This window comes from Tripterygium wilfordii, chromosome 22 (assembly GCF_013401445.1).
Source record: "Tripterygium wilfordii isolate XIE 37 chromosome 22, ASM1340144v1, whole genome shotgun sequence".
NCBI classification, from domain to species: domain Eukaryota; kingdom Viridiplantae; phylum Streptophyta; class Magnoliopsida; order Celastrales; family Celastraceae; genus Tripterygium; species Tripterygium wilfordii.
In genome coordinates, this window is record NC_052253.1 from 2,632,914 (window position 1) to 2,650,956 (window position 18,043).

The 18,043-nt window shown below is 38.1% G+C and overlaps 3 protein-coding genes and 1 long non-coding RNA gene across 10 annotated transcripts; all 4 read right to left on the bottom strand.

Moving 5' to 3' along the window:
• On the bottom strand, nt 1-5,111 carry LOC119991811 (U4/U6 small nuclear ribonucleoprotein Prp31 homolog). 4 transcript variants are annotated; one of them, XM_038838289.1, is made up of 8 exons: nt 5,012-5,111; nt 4,887-4,925; nt 4,196-4,451; nt 2,812-3,704; nt 2,660-2,730; nt 2,199-2,301; nt 1,947-2,022; nt 1-436 (listed from the first exon to the last, which is right to left on the bottom strand). In XM_038838289.1, the coding sequence occupies exons 3-8, from the start codon at nt 4,400-4,402 to the stop codon at nt 329-331; spliced, it is 1,458 nt and encodes a 485-aa protein (XP_038694217.1). In that variant the 5' UTR covers nt 4,403-4,451; nt 4,887-4,925; nt 5,012-5,111; the 3' UTR covers nt 1-328. The 4 variants fall into 4 exon arrangements, with proteins under 4 accessions (XP_038694217.1, XP_038694218.1, XP_038694219.1 ...); XM_038838290.1 differs by lacking the exon at nt 5,012-5,111 and adding an exon at nt 4,735-4,740 and having other exon boundaries at nt 4,887-4,902; XM_038838291.1 differs by lacking the exon at nt 4,887-4,925 and having other exon boundaries at nt 5,012-5,030.
• Nucleotides 5,112-5,448: 337 nt separating this feature from the next.
• Nucleotides 5,449-9,237, bottom strand: LOC119992136 (protein NRT1/ PTR FAMILY 2.13-like). The gene is made up of 4 exons (XM_038838785.1): nt 9,004-9,237; nt 8,633-8,850; nt 7,788-8,362; nt 5,449-6,492 (listed from the first exon to the last, which is right to left on the bottom strand). Exons 1-4 carry the CDS (start codon nt 9,158-9,160, stop codon nt 5,631-5,633), a joined length of 1,812 nt encoding a protein of 603 aa, XP_038694713.1. The 5' UTR covers nt 9,161-9,237; the 3' UTR covers nt 5,449-5,630.
• Nucleotides 9,238-10,909: 1,672 nt separating this feature from the next.
• LOC119991621 lies at nt 10,910-12,188 on the bottom strand. The gene is made up of 2 exons (XR_005466245.1): nt 11,239-12,188; nt 10,910-11,139 (listed from the first exon to the last, which is right to left on the bottom strand). It is a non-coding gene; the product is annotated as an uncharacterized LOC119991621 (long non-coding RNA).
• A 161-nt stretch (nt 12,189-12,349) lies between these two features.
• LOC119991622 (serine/arginine-rich splicing factor RSZ21-like) lies at nt 12,350-16,664 on the bottom strand. Of its 4 annotated transcripts, none has more exons than XM_038837987.1 (6): nt 16,507-16,664; nt 16,150-16,258; nt 15,586-15,674; nt 14,326-14,557; nt 13,428-13,548; nt 12,350-12,616 (listed from the first exon to the last, which is right to left on the bottom strand). In XM_038837987.1, exons 2-5 carry the CDS (start codon nt 16,236-16,238, stop codon nt 13,431-13,433), a joined length of 528 nt encoding a protein of 175 aa, XP_038693915.1. In that variant the 5' UTR covers nt 16,239-16,258; nt 16,507-16,664; the 3' UTR covers nt 12,350-12,616; nt 13,428-13,430. The 4 variants fall into 4 exon arrangements, with proteins under 4 accessions (XP_038693915.1, XP_038693913.1, XP_038693914.1 ...); XM_038837985.1 differs by having other exon boundaries at nt 12,383-12,616; nt 13,428-13,557; nt 16,507-16,663; XM_038837986.1 differs by lacking the exon at nt 12,350-12,616 and having other exon boundaries at nt 12,795-13,548.
• Nucleotides 16,665-18,043: the final 1,379 nt, after the last annotated feature.

Sequence of the window (18,043 nt, forward strand, 5' to 3'; positions counted from 1 at the left end):
TATTCCTGGATCAGGTAGACATTTTAAGAAACTGTAATTTCATTTTTCAAGTTCACACATTGACATGAAATTGCAAAAAACAATTTAAACTCTGTTAACAAAAGCTAAGAATTCCGTACAAATAACTATAAAACTCTTTTCTTTTTGTATTTTTAACTTCTATGTCTGCATCAAGCTGACAACGAAAACAGAGATGGCAAATACTCAGATCTATTGATCAGTTCATTTACAGACAATATTCGAGTCTGATGATTTGTTCGAATGTCCCAGCTGCATAAATCCCTCCAGTTTCACCTGACGCCTATCGTAACAATAATTTGCTTGCAGATCAAGTCCTCCTAATTTTCGAAAACGTTCCTGTTTCAGAGAAGTAGGTACTTTGAATTCCACTGCCAAGCTGATGTGCATGAGCCTGTGGGTTTGTGAGCTCAATTCCCTGCATGTGGAAAACACAAGTAAGAGAAAAGATACTTGTACAAACAAATGAAAAGGCATCGCCATAAAAATATCCATAACTCTAGTATCCATTACTCAAATGGCTTAGTTTTGCTAGACAGTTGCCTTCTCTCCCCTCTTCTGTTTCTGAGGTTTTTTTTTTCTTTTCATTGGTGATGTTGGGGTTGGTAGGGTGTTAGGAGAATCCCAACATGGTCATTGATCAAACAAGTGATCAAATTGACCCTTTTCCTTTTCTGCGTGGCCATTTACTAGAAATCAAGTGATCCCAAGGCAACCAGAATCAGAATGACCAAAAACCTTCTACTCATTTGTGGTTGCAATTACAAATGTGTATAAAATTCATCACAACCAGACGCCGTTCCAGCATACACTACTTATTTATATACCTGTTCTACAACAGCGTAGATACTCTATATCACAACCAGACGCCATTCCAGTATATACTACTTATTTATATACCTGTTCTACAACAACGTAGATACCAAAGTTAAACTGAAATTAACATTCTCGTCTTTTGTATTCCACCTCTTTATTTTCTTCATTTCAATGATGCAGTATATAAGCAAAAAACTCGAGGACAACAATGCTGACAAAGTATAAGAAGGGTATGGTGTGTCTCACTTCCATTACCTATAAATTAGAATTTCCAGGTGTTACATGCACAAGTATACATAAAATTATAAATAACTATCAGGAGTAGAAGAATCTTGCCCCTTTTTCATTTTGTATTTGGTTTCAGAGTTCAGACTCAAGAGGTGCCACTTGATGCCCTTACCAATGAATTCTCCTTTACCAATCCAAAATGAAAAAGAAAAATGGAGCCAGAACATTTTGGTACTTACTAAATTTCAGAAAATAATTCAAGTCCAACAATGTTCTTGGATCATATAGTATCCAACTTTGTTATCATTGCCAAATGTAATCTTCCTATCCTCATATTGAAAGGTAAAGGTAAAAGGTAACCGACAAAACGCACAAGGCTCTCACAATGGGCGGAATGGGCGGGGTTGGGGACATGCAAGATGTATGCAGACCTTACCTCCATATAATATGTGGTGATATTGTTTCCAAGAATTGAACATGTGATCTCTAGTTTACACCCCTACAACTCTACCCCTGGGCCACATGTTCATGTGTGCACGAAACTAACAAAAAAAAAAGTCTTTGAGCATTATTTCGTATAATTGTGCTCTCTCCGGGGTAATGAGAAGCAATTCCAACTTCAAATCTGGAACTAATAGTGAAAAGTCCAAAGATCTAGGTCGAGTCCACCACATCAAATGCCCCAACATAATTTCTTATTGGGTTCAGTAGGTGGTCTAAGAAGTTATTGTGTTCCATATAACCATCATCACCATCAAAGCCCTTTATCCAGCGGATAAAAAATTATATTATTATATTGCAGTTTTGTGTTTTGTGTTTTATAATTCTTTACAACACAGCAATGAGAGAGATAAATCATTAACAAGTTAAGCAAAGAATAAAACCTGCACAGGGGTAAATGCCAGACTTGATGTCAGTCCAGAGGTAGCACCACTGCTTCCATAACTCTTTTCCTTAAATCTAAAATCAATTCATCCATCAGTCAAAAAACACAGTTAATGATGAGAATAAACTTGCCAAGTCGGAAAACTAAAGCAAAAAAGAGGAATTAGCAAAGCAAATGCCTTTAAGCTTCCGAAATGCCGTATATGCAAACAATTAGTATAAGCAAGTAAAAGCAATAGCAAGAGACATACTTCTTAGCAACTTTTGCAGCAAGTTTGCTCTGAGCAACTGACACACGCAGCTTGCCACTCCCAGCCTGACCAAGCATCCCATAGCCTTCCCCCAGTCCATCACCTGTTCACAGGCAAGGTACTAATAGTAAGAAAAATTCCTTTTCAAAAGAAGGATAATTAAATGAAATAAAATTCTGCTACTGCATGCTTGTGAAAATGTAGTTGCAATGTGGCATAATTTCTGAAGATACCACAGAATGCAGAGTGCAAGCATATTGATGACCAATAAAAACACAAAAAGTGCAGACTAAAGGGAGGGGAAAAATCAACCTAAAAGGGTTTCTACTAAAACTTTTTCAATTAATATTTGTATTTTCAAGCTTAATCGGAGTACCCAAAACATAGTAAATTCTTTCTATTGCAAAGGTAAATGTTGAAAAAGCAAATTCACACTAAGAGGATAAGACAGTGATGATTACCTAGAGAACTCTCCTCAGGTACACCAAATTGCATCCTGTTGGCAAGCTTCCTCATGTCCGTTATGGCATATCTGCAAATAGGATGTCAGTAAAAAAAGCACGAAATCCATAAAAGAATTCCATACTGGCAGCTACAATAGAAAAGGCACCACCTTTCCTTCATCTTCCTAAGTCGACGACCACCTCTCTTTTTCTTTGGCTCTGAGTCTGGGACTGGAAGAGGCTTAGGTTGTTTAGCAGGTGGAGGCTCTTGCCACTTTTCGATCTTCTTTTTGATCTCTTCCCGCAAGTTTCTTCCGGTGTTCCCTGATGGATCTCCTCTGATAGAATCTACTCGTGCTGCAAGTGTTGATTTTGAAGCCAACAACCGACAAGCACGCATCCTCAAAGAAGGTGGTGTACTTTGAAAGATCTCAGTTTGCTCAATATAACCTACACGAAACTGCGATGTTGCAGTAGAAAACCCTGCAAGGTTCTTTCTCTTCGCACCAAGAAGCTGAACATTACAAGCAGGCATCTTAGCTAATGATAATAATCCACCAGCAGTTCCCATCAGCTTTGCTGCAACAGCACTTCCAACAATGGTCGAAATATTAGGAGCTATGTATCCCATCCTACCTTCCACAAAATCAAGGACTTTTTTCTTTGCTGAATCAAGAGCAAGAGCTCGATCACATGCATCAACTGTCTTCTGCAGGACTTCCTCTGGAAGTGGTTTGCCACTCGTGGTTGACGCTGTAACTGAGACCACCATAATGATAGCTGATGGTAAAAGCCCTTCCAGATCAACAAGGGTTAGATCCATCTCATTGCCAATCTTTTTCACGACACGAGCATAATCAATTGGGTGATGCACCAATGATTCCAACTCTGGAAACTTTAAACGGTACTTGTCGCGGATAAAATTGTGAATAATAACAATTTCATTCTCAATGTCAACTGACAATGCATTACAGTCCACAATCAGCTGGTATTCTGGGTCATCCTCCAAAACCAGTCCATGATTAGAGATATCAGAACCCTTCTGAAGTGCATCTTCTACTTTCTGCAATTCAAAAGCATATTTTTAAAGCAGAAGAAGGCAGAAAAGAACAACTGATTACAATATAAGCAACATGGTTTTACATAACAAATTACAGAATAAACTATATGCAAAATCACATAGAAGGGTAAAACATGAAACAGATCCCGTGCAAGAGGCTCTCACAATGGTAGCAGCTGCAGGTCCGGGAAAGGCATATCAGAATGGAAGAGAGTTGTTTTTTTGGGTTTTAACCTGTGATGCATAAGTTGTGGCTAAAGCAACTTTGCCACTACACCAAGGTTTGCTCTTCAGCAAAATCCAATCCTTATTTGAATATGCCGATTACATGACAATGATATTGACAAAATCAACTTAAACAAGCCAACATTCTTATGCAATTAAGCATGAAACTGAGCATCAAAATAGAAAAGCATGGAAACCATTGCAACTTAGACTCTACTAACAATGAAGAAGTCAAAAGATCGAAATCATAAGTATAAATATGAACTAACCTGCATTATATCAATAAATCTCTGTGTTTTCTGCAATTTCGAGACGCTGTCCAGATCATCATAATTCAGAGCTTCTAGATCTGCCATGTCCCCGTCCTCATCTTCCTCCATGTTTTCAAGATCAGCATTATTTTCCTCAGTAAGATCAGCTTCGTTATCTGATAATTCGTCAAGGTCCGCAAGAAAAGAATCTGCGAGAGTTGCCATTCTCGTACTGTGTATTGGAGAAATAACCGAATTGTGGGTGTTGACAATTCTGCAAACAAATTCCCCAAAATCGAAGATGAAGATAATATATTTCTGTGAAAACAACAAATTCTTCAAATAAAAGTATATGAATATCCAAGACTCTTGAGCAACAGCTAGGCAGTGTTGTCACAGGCGCAAGGCGCCATTAAGGCGAGGGCCTTTTGCGAGAGGCGCAAAATTAAGAAAATAAATACAAAATTCACATCGCATATATACTACGCATAAACTTCCATGGCTGATAAGCAAAGTGGATTGAGAAGAAGATGTGGAAATAGAAGCTGGAATCTTACCTGAGACTTGATAAGAGTGGATTTCAAACAGAGATTATCAACGAGCAACAGGTATCACAGAGAAATCCAACAGACAAAGCAGGATTATAAAGAAGAAAGTAAAAAACCCTAAAACCCAGCACAGATTACCAACAAACCAGCAAAAGACGTACCGTCAAAAAACCAACCAGAAATCAGGATAAGAAAATTCCCTGAGAGAAATTGAACGAATCAACGAGATGACCGTGAAAATAATTGAGAAATCATAGACCGAATTGAGAGAGAACGAACAGATTACCTCCCAGATATAACCCACAGAGAGAAGTTTTTGCAGAGAACGAGATTGCTCCACAGTCGTCCACTCCACCCCAATACAGGCCGGTTTTCGCCTTTCGGGCCTTTGTTTTGGGCCTTCTTGCAGGCTTGTTCTGTACCCAGCCATAAGCCCATAACTCAGTTAATGGGCTTACTGACACTTCATGGGCATATTATCAAGATGCATTTCATGGGCTCCTTTTATTCCAGTTGTTTGATGTATAGAAAACCAAACTTGGTGCACCGTCATTCCGTCAACCCCCAAGTCTTACTAAAGCCGGTTCATGCATTGATTGATCCGAAAGGTCAAAGTTGAATCGCATATTTTTAAATAATTTATTTTCTTTATATATAATAACAATAATATAATGTGAAAATTGCAAAATTTTCATATTATATGAATTGCACTTTAAAGACTTGTTATATGATTTGTGTTACAAGGTTCAAGTCTTACAAAGGTTAATTTTTTTGGAAGATTATTTAACTAATCAACATAGTAAGACACTACGAGACTACAATTATATATATATAGCTTTTGTCTACTTTGTCTTTGCCGAGATGGGACAAGTGATCAATCACACAAACACACACATATATTAGTTTCAGGCTTTGACTGTGCTCAGCTCAACATCATGGTAATGTTCATCTCCCACTGGTACAAAGGTTTTGTACCGATACTTCCGGGCACAGACCAGATAATATATGAAATTCACAACACACAACCCGGCTATGAGGAAGTAGAAATAGTCCAATCTGCCTGCATTGAGATCATTTGTTAACCAATTGGGGTGGCTACGAATTCCGGTCGTATGATGCACGACGGTGATGATTAAGCTGCTGAGGTAGCTAGCACCGGCATAGGAGCAGCTGAAAAGAGCATTGCCAATGCTCATCATATGCTCAGGGAACTCCGTGTTGTAGAATTCAATTTGTCCAATAACATTGAATGCCTCGCATAAGCCTAGAAGAATGAGTTGTGGAGATAACCAGAAGACTGACATTGGCGAGTGAGGGTGGGAATTGGCATGTGATCTTCTCGCCCTCTCAACAATTCCGGCAACCACCATTGACAGAAGTGAGAATATCATCCCAATTCCGATCCTCTGGAGAACTGTGATTCCGCTTTCCTTTTTGGTGAGTTTTCGAAGAAATGGAACTGCGATTCTGTCGTAGAATAAGACGCAAACCCCGACTGTGATCATTGTTATGATGACCATGGATCCTGCGGAGATTTCGAAGTGGGGTCCGAGGTGTCTATCCATTATCAGAGCTTGTGATATGGTGAATGTGCTTTGTTGTGCCATGGAAATGAAGCTAATAATACCCGCAGACCATATGGGTATTATGTTTAGGAGGCATTTCAGCTCTTCCACTTGTTGAATGCTGCTTAGCCTCCATGGATTTGCACCACCATTGTCAGGTTTCAGGTCATTTTTCTCTATTATGGCAGCCTTGTTTAAGAACCTAATACAGATCAAGTCAAAGAAACATCAACTCGTTAATAATTACTGAGTGTTAGGAATTCAACGTGACACTAGCGAAAAACTACAATTACGATTAAACCAATAACTACAATTACGATTAAACCAATAAGAAAAAACAAACACTTAAATTCACAAGACATAAAACACCATCAAAGTTTTGATTAATTTATTCAAACAAAAGTTAATGAGCCTTAGGGAAGACTATAACCCTAATAAAATGAAAAACACAAAAACACAAAATTATAATAATAATAATAATAATAATAAAGTCCCTAAAAGGTCATTTGAAACCCTAAATAGTGAAATTTGACAAAAAAAAGGGCGGGACTAATAGCATAAGAACTAGTCTTAACAACCACGTCGAAACAAGTTTCCCAATCAAATTTCACGTAATTCTCACAACATGACTTTTCGATCCTAGTAACTGATTTGTTTGTAAGTAAGTTGACACTAGCCCTACATCATAACCTAAAACTAGGGCTGTGCAAATGAAACCGAAAACCGGACCAAAACCGGTAACCGGACCGGTCGGTCCGGTTTGGATCGGTTAGTTGACCGAGATTGGTCAAACGGTTTCAAAAACCGAAACCAACCGAGTTAAGTCGGTCCAGATATGGTTTGGAATTTTTGTAACCACCGGTTAACCGGACCGGATCGGTATATATAATATATAATATTTAATACTATAATGTCTTTAAATATGGACCATTGAGATATAATATATGATTTACTAATGTTATGTACCATTAGATTAAGTGATTAACTATGAAATATTAATATAATATATATCATTCCTTGAGATTTTTTTTGAAACATTTTTATCAATCCTTTAAGATTTGCTTACAAAATATATATTTTACGAAAAACAATAACCGGACCGAAACCGAACCGGTTAGTCGGTTAACCGTAGTAACGGGTTTTGATGGTTTTGGATTGGTTTTGGTTTCAGAAAATACAAATCCGTAATTTCCGGATTGGTGACGGTTTGGCCTCCACGGTCCGGTTAACCGGACCGTGCACAGCCCTACCTAAAACAGCTTGCACATCCCTAACTCTATTGGATACTGTCCGCTTTGAGCCACATTTCCTAGCTCTATTGTAAAACCCAACATTAACATGATGCAAGTTTCGATCATTGCCCCATTTTTCATTTAAAATCATTTTTACAACGACAGAATTGTCGAGAAAATTTCAGTATTTCCATGTTAGTAAGAATTTTAAAGAAGTAAAATTCATCAATAAAAACATCAGGCAAGGAGTGCTGCAAATTTCTACCTGTACTGGTTGGTAAGCGGGAGCTTTAATAAAATAGCTTTCTTCAATGGAGGATCATAGAAACTAACATCAATCTCTCCATCCTCAGGAAGTAAAACCCGACGCTTTCGATAAGCAGAAACCACCACTCCGGCAATACCCGAAAAGAGACTGCCTTCGGGCGGTCGATGGACGTATATTCTCGTCCCGACGAAGAACAGAACAATAGAGCAGGCCATGAGAATGGTGGGTAAACCAAAACCCAAGACCCAGCTAACGTTGTCCTGGATATAAATCACAATAGTTAAAGTAATCAAGGACACCACAGTAGCTGAGATGTAGTACCAGTTAAAAAAGCTGGCAATCCCTTTCTTGCCTCCTTCCGTCGTTGGATCGAATTGATCGACACCAAATGGGATGCTACACGGCCTTATTCCTCCCGTTCCGATGGATAGGAAGCCGAGTCCGAGGATCAAGATACCAAATTGAAGATTGTTGGGGCCTTTGCAATGGTGACCAAGTGGTAGTTGTACTGAGTTGCATGCTGGAGGATGCAATTGTGGTAGCCATGCCGTTAACGTCAATGTTGTTAGTCCCTAACATTGATGAATTCAATTTTGTAAGTTAATGACGTTAGAAGGACTCTGCTTTTAAACTAAATTTGAGAGGCGGGTCCCAAACAGTCCGGCCGCACCACACTGACGATACGTGAGATTGAGCCAACACATATCTATGCAGGTAGAGGCCCGAAAGTTTCTATAGATTCCAACAACTATTCCCAAGCTTAATTAGCCTTAAATTACAGTGATATCGTTGTGCAAGTATATCAAAAAATGGTAAGATTTATGGCAAGTATATATATATACCAGAATAGATGCGAAGGATGCAAAAGCAATGGTCTTGAACTTTCCAATGAAGGCATCGGAAATGAAAGCACCAAGCAAAGGAGTGAAATTACTGACACCAATCCAAATGTTGATTAGGTTAGCTGCTGGTGCTTGATTCATGTGAAAAATTGTTAACAAATACACCATGAAGTTTGCTATCATCCCATAAGACGCCAACCTCTCGAGCGTCTCATTTCCTGCATTCCACAATAAGATATATAAGACAACAAGATGATTCAAGTATATATACAGAGATTTACACAAATAAAACAATATATATATATATATATATATATAGAGAGAGAGAGAGAGAGAGAGAGAGAGAGAGAGAGAGAGAGAGCTAGAGAGACCCAAGATGAAAGGCATGGCTTTCCATCCTCCAGGCTTTTTGGGAGGTGATGAATCTTTTGATGGGTCTGTTTGTTCTGACTCATTGTGATGAGAGCATTTCGTGGGAAAATGTAACCACAATGAGCTTTTCTTCATCCTTTGTTCCCCAACTTCCATTGTTTGTTTGTAATGATTTCAACTTAAGCTTCTACTCCAAATCTATTGGGTATGGTATATATAAGGGTGTTGGGTGGTCAACCTAATAGTGGATTGGGAATAGGGTTTAATAATGCATTGGTTGTGGTCTCTAAATTAATGGCATGAAAATTGGGTGAATACTTTATGGCTTTAATTTGAGTGAAGGGAAGGGATTATCTCAACCCTATGGAAAGGTATTTTATTAACATGTCATAAGATAATTAATCAAGAAGGTATGTGTAGGAGCATTGGGACTGGAGAATCCATTAAAACTTTATCTCATCCCTTGGTCTCTTAAATTATTCTCCTACTATATATTATCATAATTATATAATAGCGAATAGACAGACTAAAGATGGAGGACATCGAATAAAGGTATGCTAAAACAATAAAAAATAAAAATAAATAAAAAACTTCTGCCGATGAAGTTATGTATTGTAATAATTGTTCCTTGTCTTACCTTATGTTTTACCAAACGTATCCACTCATTCCTTACTTCTCTTTATTATACTGTGATTAGTTGGATGGAGATAGGTTTCGTAGAAACGCATTCATAGGAGAGTGTTCCGTCTTAAAGAAAAGCACCCGTGTGAACAGGGGTGGATGAAATGGAAGTGAGAATGTTTTTCTTCCCTACTTCTCCCCTTACCCTATAGTAGTGACTTGGTGAGAATTACCCATCTAAAGTCCTACATCGCTTGGTGAAAAGTGAGATGAGTAGTTTATATGGGTTTATAAACCATCTAAAGTTGTCATGATTTTGAGTGTGTGACGGATTCTGTGTTACTAGAGCTCCTCTCACTTCACTTTGAAACGATACGAGTCTCACGTACATGTGTGAAGAGCCCGAGTATCCACGCGTCATGTGGTATGTTGGCATCTTTACAAGCAAATTGTAATGCTAAGAATTATTCCACGCTAGCTAGAATGTTAATGATGGAGTTTATGGTTCTGGTGGAGTGGGATCAAACGTCCTAGCCTGTCAAGAATGACTACCATCCATCCCCCGCTAGAATTTCAATGCTGGGTTTATGGTTCTTGTTTGAAAAGAGGAGGAATAACACAATGTGGAGAATAACAATCCCATCTGATGCCCTGTTGTGTCTCTTTCGTTTGATGATATTCTTGCGTTTGAAAAAAAAAAAAAAAAGTATGCATACAACTCTAATTTGTAAACAGAAAAGGAAAAACAAATCACTATAATTGCATACAATAATTGTATACTTGACTCTCTAAAAATAAGCCAACATGTTGACTAAATATATACCAGGAAAGATATATCTTCGAACTTAGAGGTGAAAAGATCTCTCAGATCTTCGGACCAATCTTATTTGTACATTGAGATTCGACCTAGGACTAAATTGGTGGCCCGCTAAACTCCTAGGTGGTCATCCCCAGTTTAAAACTGACCCATGGATCACAAAGTGACTGTTGGGCTGGGCCTTTCAGGTCAAAAAAAGGAGAGTAATTGCAGGGGCTCTGATTTGGAGCAGTCAGGCAGGGGCTGGGCTCATAGCAAAAATATGAGCACAACACATCAGGCCAGACTCAGGGACCTGTTAACGTTCAAGCCCAGCCCACGGGCCTAGTATGACTGCTCAAGCCCACCAGGCACCAGCAGTTTTTCATAAGGAAACCATACCTCAGAGACCTGTAAACGTTCTAGCTGCATGGACTGCCAGGGCAGAATATGAAGAAGGGTTACTGTAGTAGTAACATGCTTAAAAAGGTTCAAATATGAAGCTTCAATTGATCTCAAGCAAACCTCACAATTGCACAAAAGAGGGAGAGAAGGATTAGCCGGATTCTTTCTAGTCTTTAGTCCCCTCTCATTACCTCCCCGACGCTAACAACTTTAAACCATAAATAGCAATGCAAGAATGGGATCTCTCTATTGTCTTCTCGTGCAACTATAAAACTTGACAGGGCAAGTTAATGGATACGCCTCTTCTCAAGGGCTACAAGTGCAAAAAATTAAAAAAAATTAAAAAAAAATCTAAGAACAACAAAGAAATAAAACAATTACAGCTTTTGAGGTGGGGAGAATGGGTGCAGACCGGAGTATCCTTTGCGTCCACCTTGTTCGTCAGACGCTTCATGCATTTATAACCATCATTTTCTTAGGTTATTACCACTACCAAGATCTCACAGTTCCATAATAGCAAGAACCCTGATCTAATTGCAGCCAAGAGAGGTAGAACTAAATCAGAAGCACTGTTGATGGAGAACACAAGGGAGAGGGTCTCAGGCAAACAATATTCCAGGTGATCGCAGGAGAGGGTCTCAGGCAACCAATATTCCAGGTGATCGCAATTTCAACATCAATTTCAAGCTGGACAAGCATACAGAAAGAAAGACGACGACGACTAAATGGGGCAGCTCAGAAGGGACAGCAACAAACCTCTTTCATCATCTTTGAGCCAGAGAGTAGACAAGGTTCTTAAAAGGTCAGAAGATTTGTTGCAGAGAAGTGCTCTAAATAGGTAGTTCCCAACCAAATCTCTGGACACAAGCTAGTTCAACATGTGGTTCAAGCTGAATAACACGCAGAGCCGCAACTAGAAGGCGCCAGAGAAGCAGATGTGGGGAAAACTGTACACTTAGACGTAGTGCAGAAAAAAACGAAACGATGTCGTTTTAGCCGAAAAGCACACCTCAAAACAAAACATATAAGCCTTTTAGAAAATCGACTACATATAGATCATACTGTCCAAAAAAAAAACTTCAAAGAAAAACCACATAAACAGTAGAAAGGAAGCAAATTTTAATAAGGGAAAGAGACCTCCAAGTTTCATTAAGCTGAAGATATCAAGCCGAAGCAAAATGACGTCAATAGCACCCCCATTTGGCGGCCGAAACACTTTGTAGAAGCCATCCAAAACCAAGTATGTAACAAACTTCACTGTTATGACATGAACATAACTAACATAAACCTTGTTTTGTCCAACTGATTCTAGTACTACAGTATTGTAGATGTCCTTTCAGCCCTCTTGTTTGCTTCAGTTCAGTTCCCTGCAATGCCAAAGAAATAAATGACCTTCACGCAGTTTATAATCAATCTCACTATCTCAGTCCATGATATTGTAACAATGAGTTTCATTTTGGTTGGTTATGTCCACCACATGCATCTTACAGTAACTGAGCCCTAGATTGTACTATATCTTACCTTCATTATCGTATGAGGCTCAAATAGATGTAAAACTTACACACAGGAAAAATACATCTAAATTAAATCATTTGTTATTCTCCAATACTCGACTCTGTGAAACTGCTGGATACTTGATGTGATCACAAATACATTATACAACAAGGCTTGAGCTGCAGGTCAGATAATGGACAAACTACATACTATTTGCTTAAAATTCTAAGCATGGTGTGATAACTTACCCATTAGCATAAGGTGAATAGTGACGAGCACAACCATAATGAGGGGACCTGCTGTGGCGGTGACACATTATATGTTGTACATGCTCGATCATTTATAATTTAATCGCGAACTTCATAATGTGATTTGACCAGAACCACAAAACATATCATTCAAAATGGTTTAGGTAGGGAATAACAGCAAACCCATTCAAGGGGACCTGTTATAACTTTTGCAAGCAAATCAATTAGTTGTCAAAATTGCTGTACCTCATGACACCGTATTAAATGGTCTCAAAACACACATTTCACGACAAAGCTTTTGGCCAGTGGCCAAATGACCACATACTATACTGCTAAAGTACTAAGCAGTCTATGAAAATAAATCTACCAACGTAAGGTGCATAGATGAGCATGGCCACACATAGGACATGCTGTAGCTGCGAGCATTTTACATGCCACAGATGCCCAATAAAATGTTATTAATCGCTTGAATAGTCAGATTATCAAGTCCTAATGTCATCCTCCACTGGGGCTTAGAGGCAGCAGGCTTGAATATAAAAAGATACAAGCCCCATGTAAGATAGTGAAAAATGTTAATTAAAAAAAAAACTAACCATGATACCACAATAAACCCATTTGAATAAGGGGAATCACGATGTCCAGATGGCAATGAGCAAACCAGCATGGTAGCAACTAAAATATGTGCACCAGTGCACCACTAGCTCAATCTTCTTGTTCGAATTTTATTTTTAGATGTTAGTTAGGTTTCAATGCCAATTGCAACAACTGTATTATACAATAGGGCCATGGCTGCTTGCAGTATAAAAGATAACGCAAAAATATGATCACAAAATACCAAAGTATGGTACCATAGCCATACCCATTAGGCGTTAGCATAAGGGGAATCACGGCGAGCATGGCGATATGGAGGGGACCTGCTGGAGCTGCGACCACGACGAGGAGAGAAGCTGCGACGCCTTGGAGATCTTTTCCCACGAGGGCTGTAACTCCTAAAAAAGAAACAGAGTAAATATAAAAAAATAATAATAATAATAAGCCCGTGAAGGCTACATATGTCCTACCCATTCAGAAAACCCAATTAGGTATGGACAAGATAGCAAAGTAGCAAACCAAAAATTGATTTGCAAAGATTCCTATTATCAATCTACCATTAGAACTTCAAATATCTGCAATTTGGAAGTAATTCCATATCATTTTCAAGTAGCAATGTACGAGAAAACGATACTAATGCAAACACTGCACCGAATAATTTTGTGCAAGACTCATATGTTGCACACAAGTGCATTTTCAGACAACTTAGTTATGTTCGGCACTTCAGCTAATTGACAACACAACCTAACAGACTAATACATTACACAAAATTCACATTTAAGCAAATCTGAAATGTCAGGACATTAACACTGAGGCAAGATCCGAAGTGAAGGACGCATATAGGAAAAAGAAGATTGTCACATGAAAAAACAGAAACCGAAAGGAAAGTTTTCACAAGTCTATTCCATTAATAACATAATTGAAGACAGAAGAAATAAAAAGAAAATGCGACTTGACAAGTTGAAAGATTTGAACTTCAAAAGGCTAAAAGTAAGAACCAGTTTAAGCTTCTTGTTTCAAAATCATTGTAGAAAAAGTAGAGTACACAGATGACTCAGGGCCACTTGTCCTTTGTACGGTCTCACCATCTTTGCATAGACAGTTTATCTATCTAGAAACTCATTCCAGCAGGAAAATCAAAGAGGTGAAATTTCCTTCAGACGTACCTACGCCCATTCCCATAACTAGGACTCTGACGACGTCGAGGGCTGGGGCTTCGGCGCCGACCACTTCCCAAGCCACGTGAACCAACGCGCGAACGACACTCCCGAGCAAAATGGCCCGGTTCACCACACTCGTAACACTTAGAATCCTCGCCGCCTCCACGACCACGCCCACCACCACGGCCTCCACCACCCTTTGAATTATGAGAAAGCTCCACACGCCACCCATTCTTCCCTGCAAGAAATTAGAATTTGACTGGCTTTTAGGTTCATAAAGTAAAGTTAAAAGTTTCAGCCTTCATCCTTCAAGTGAAATTTATCAGAGGAGGCCCAGGAGAATTTAAATAGCAACCTGAACATTATTGGAAAACATACAAACCAACTCTAACATCACATCATATCATGATGAATTTGATAATGATAACTGACAATCTCATGATAGACCATCCACAAGCTATGAGACGGCCTTCCAAAAAACAGGAAAAGTACAAGGTTACCAAAAATAAGTTTACCCATATGTGTTATAACTTATAACAACAAGTATATTAGAACATAGAAGTCATCTCAGATGACCCGTAGAATTGGACTTGACAAGAAAAAAAATCCTTGAGAAAAATTAGAGAGTCCAGAGAAAAGCGAGGGCAAAAAAAAGGACAAGGCAAATAATTATAACTCAATCAATTGGAAAGATAAAAACAACAAATAGAGTCAAATTCCAAGTGCCCATCATGGACCTTCATAAAATTCAATAGCATCTACATACAGAAGCGTACTACTGCAAACTTTTGGGATAAAGGCTTTCATGATGATGATGATGACATCCCCAAAATCACACTTGGAAGCATTGACCTTATCAGTAAAATCGCCAACATGTTAAAGTTTTAACATATGCAGAAATAAAGAGAAAATTGCAGTTAGAACAAACATGTAACAACATCAATAAACTCTTTCCTTGCGCATATGCTTCTTCATGCCTAAGATCTGGTTCTCACAGGTCAACAGAATTATTATGACCTTTTCATGGCGACATTTATTTTGATATAAGCACAATTTCTCACATGAAAGGAATATTCTTCTAGTTACATGAGCCAAAATCTCACTATCTTTGAACGGTACACTAACAGATTGGGCCAGTGGATCCAAAACATGATTATCAGCATACAATCTTAAAAATACACAATACCCACAAACAGGAAATCAATGACGAGTAAGATAAATTAAAGGTACCATAATAATTAATTCTGCTACAAGCTATGTACGTACCATCCAATGCACGAATGGCATCTAAGGCATCCCTGCGATCATCAAACTCAACAAATGCATACCCGGGAGGCCTTCGAGCAACCCAAACACTGCATCAATTTCATAAACAAATTAGAAGACCAACCAGGCAACCACAGTATGCTTGAAAACATGATCAGAAAGCAAACTCCAAAGTCCTAACCCTTGATTTCATTCGTGAGCAGGATAAGGACTATTAGATATTAATTTGACAAACACAAAAATCTCATGTAAATCAATAAATTTTACACATACGATCATCATTGTGCAATGACAAGAAGATTACCAAGATAATCTTTAAGGATAAGAAGCTAAAGTAAAATTACGCCAAAATCAGTAACAAAATAGAGCCAATGCGAGATTACTAAATAACATATAATATAACATACACAACACCAGTTGAAGGAAAATTACAAAATAACAGGTTCCGATTTCAGATATTTCAAAAACTCAAATACCAATTTACTCAAAATCCTAGGGATTAAGAATTTCCACAAATCTTTTCAAAGGGATAGAAGGGAAGCAATTGAGTGCCAAAGGAACTACCTGCGAAGAACACCAAACATCCTAAACTCATCTTCAAGCTCTCTCTCAGTCGCTCTTGGATCCACGTTCCCGACATAAACCCGAGACATCTTGAAGCGCAGATTCCAACCTAACACAAGAAATAAAATTTGAGACCGAAATCCTCAACGCCCAATCTTCTGTCCCAGAGGACCATTATTTCCGAACTCCTTTCCAAACGAAAATCTAAGAATCGCCGTAAAAATCAGTCGGAAACTGAGAATTTTAATTGCAATTATCGTCATATAGTACATGGAAAAAAAAAAAGGGTTAAATCACGCAGATCGAGCGAAAAGAAAGTTGAAAAAGAACACAGTGGGCTTGGTAGAGCAGACTAACCTCAAATCTATTTCTAGGGCTTGAAAGAATTAGTGGAGCTCTGCTTCAAATTCCCGAGAACCAGATCCAATGTTCCAAAGAAAACAAGTTGCTTTCTTTTATGATCGCGAAGGCATCAATCACTATTCATTCATTTGAATTTTGATATTGATTGACGAATGACGATACGGAGCAAGGGCTTTGGATAGTTGGGCGCTGTTACGCGGCCCAAACTCTTAATGGACTGGCTGGGCCCTTTTAATCGGAGCCATATGCGGATACCTGACTTGTGAATTGAGGCCCATCATATGTGAAACCCGGTTTTAGGGCTTGTGTTCTTTAAATGTTTTTTTAACTTATTTCATGGGCTTTTTGGCCCATACAAATCTAGGCCCCTAGGTCGTTCTCCCCTCCTTAAGTATCTTGTCAAATTAACGCTCGAGTCACTAATTGGAGTGACAAAAATGGTGTGTATCACCCTAATGATCAATATTCGAATCCCCCTCCCCGTTTCAAAAAAATAAAGTATCTTGTCAAATCACATAATATTATTATGAAAGATTGTAATTAGTTTGTTGTTAACTATGGCCTATTAAAGTAGACACCCAGGGTTGGAGACTAAAAAATGGTGTATAATAATAATACAATTGAAAATATAAAATAAAAAAAAATGAGGATACTTTAACGTCTAAATGGTTACCTAGCTAATTAGGATATATTTTTACATATATAATTTAATGTTATCTTGTACCCATGTGCTAATAGCTCTTGTTGAGAGATATAATTGGATAGTGTCCATACCCACATTGTGTATATTAAACCTTAAATCTTTATACCTAATCCAAATATTTTGTTTAACCGATAACAACATCATATGAGTTTATCTTTTGGACATCCGATTAGTCTAAATTCAAGTCGTCTGACTTGCACACACAAAAATTTCCAACCTTATGACAAGGTAAGTGGGATTAAAAACTCAATGCGTGACCGCTACAAGACCCTTTTGAATTTCAAATCATATGTCGATTACAAAAAGTTAAATTGTCACAATTAAGTTAAGTGGACCCATGAAATTGGAGGATAGCCCATTGGTACACTATCTAATAAAAGTAGCATTGCCACTTGTCTAATATCGTCACATATTTTAGGTACGTGCAAATGTGGCTTGAATTCCTTGGTCTTCACCAGACAATGCTTGAGAGTGTGGAACCAGTCAACTTTATTTAGTTAATTAATCATTCAATATTTATCATCATTTCTATCTTTGTTTTGGTCATCAACTCGTGATGAACCATAGAAGAAAAACTCAAAATTTTGTTTTTTTTTTTTTTAACCTATAACCACTCAACCCAACATATCCTTCAAAGATAGTTGAATGGACATAAATTTCGAGCTGCTAGAAAAGTCTGCACAATGCTAACAATAGGTAAGACTAAAAAATATTATAACTGATTGATTCGAACTCTAGATCTCGGACACCGTTTGCCATAAATCTAGAAGGATAACCAACTAAATTATAGAAAAGTGGTTTCAAAATTTTATTATAAACACAATAATA

Bases quoted from the DNA above. Each gene is read 5' to 3' on its own strand.
- LOC119992136 (XM_038838785.1), bottom strand. From the start codon at position 9,160: ATGGAAGTTGGGGAACAAAGGATGAAGAAAAGCTCATTGTGGTTACAT. The intron at 8,851-9,003 runs GTCTCTCTAGCT...TGTGGAATGCAG, and splicing joins AGCCATGCCTTTCATCTTGG to GAAATGAGACGCTCGAGAGG. The intron at 8,363-8,632 runs GTATATATATAT...CATCAATGTTAG, and splicing joins CATCCTTCGCATCTATTCTG to GGACTAACAACATTGACGTT.
- LOC119991811 (XM_038838289.1), bottom strand. From the start codon at position 4,402: ATGGCAACTCTCGCAGATTCTTTTCTTGCGGACCTTGACGAATTATCA. The intron at 3,705-4,195 runs GTTAGTTCATAT...TTTGAATTGCAG, and splicing joins GATTTATTGATATAATGCAG to AAAGTAGAAGATGCACTTCA. The intron at 2,023-2,198 runs GTATGTCTCTTG...AATTGATTTTAG, and splicing joins GCTGCAAAAGTTGCTAAGAA to ATTTAAGGAAAAGAGTTATG.
- LOC119991622 (XM_038837985.1), bottom strand. From the start codon at position 16,238: ATGTCTCGGGTTTATGTCGGGAACGTGGATCCAAGAGCGACTGAGAGA. The intron at 14,558-15,585 runs GTACGTACATAG...AATTTCTTGCAG, and splicing joins TGCCATTCGTGCATTGGATG to GGAAGAATGGGTGGCGTGTG. The intron at 13,558-14,325 runs GTACGTCTGAAG...TTTCTTTTTTAG, and splicing joins AGTTATGGGAATGGGCGTAG to GAGTTACAGCCCTCGTGGGA.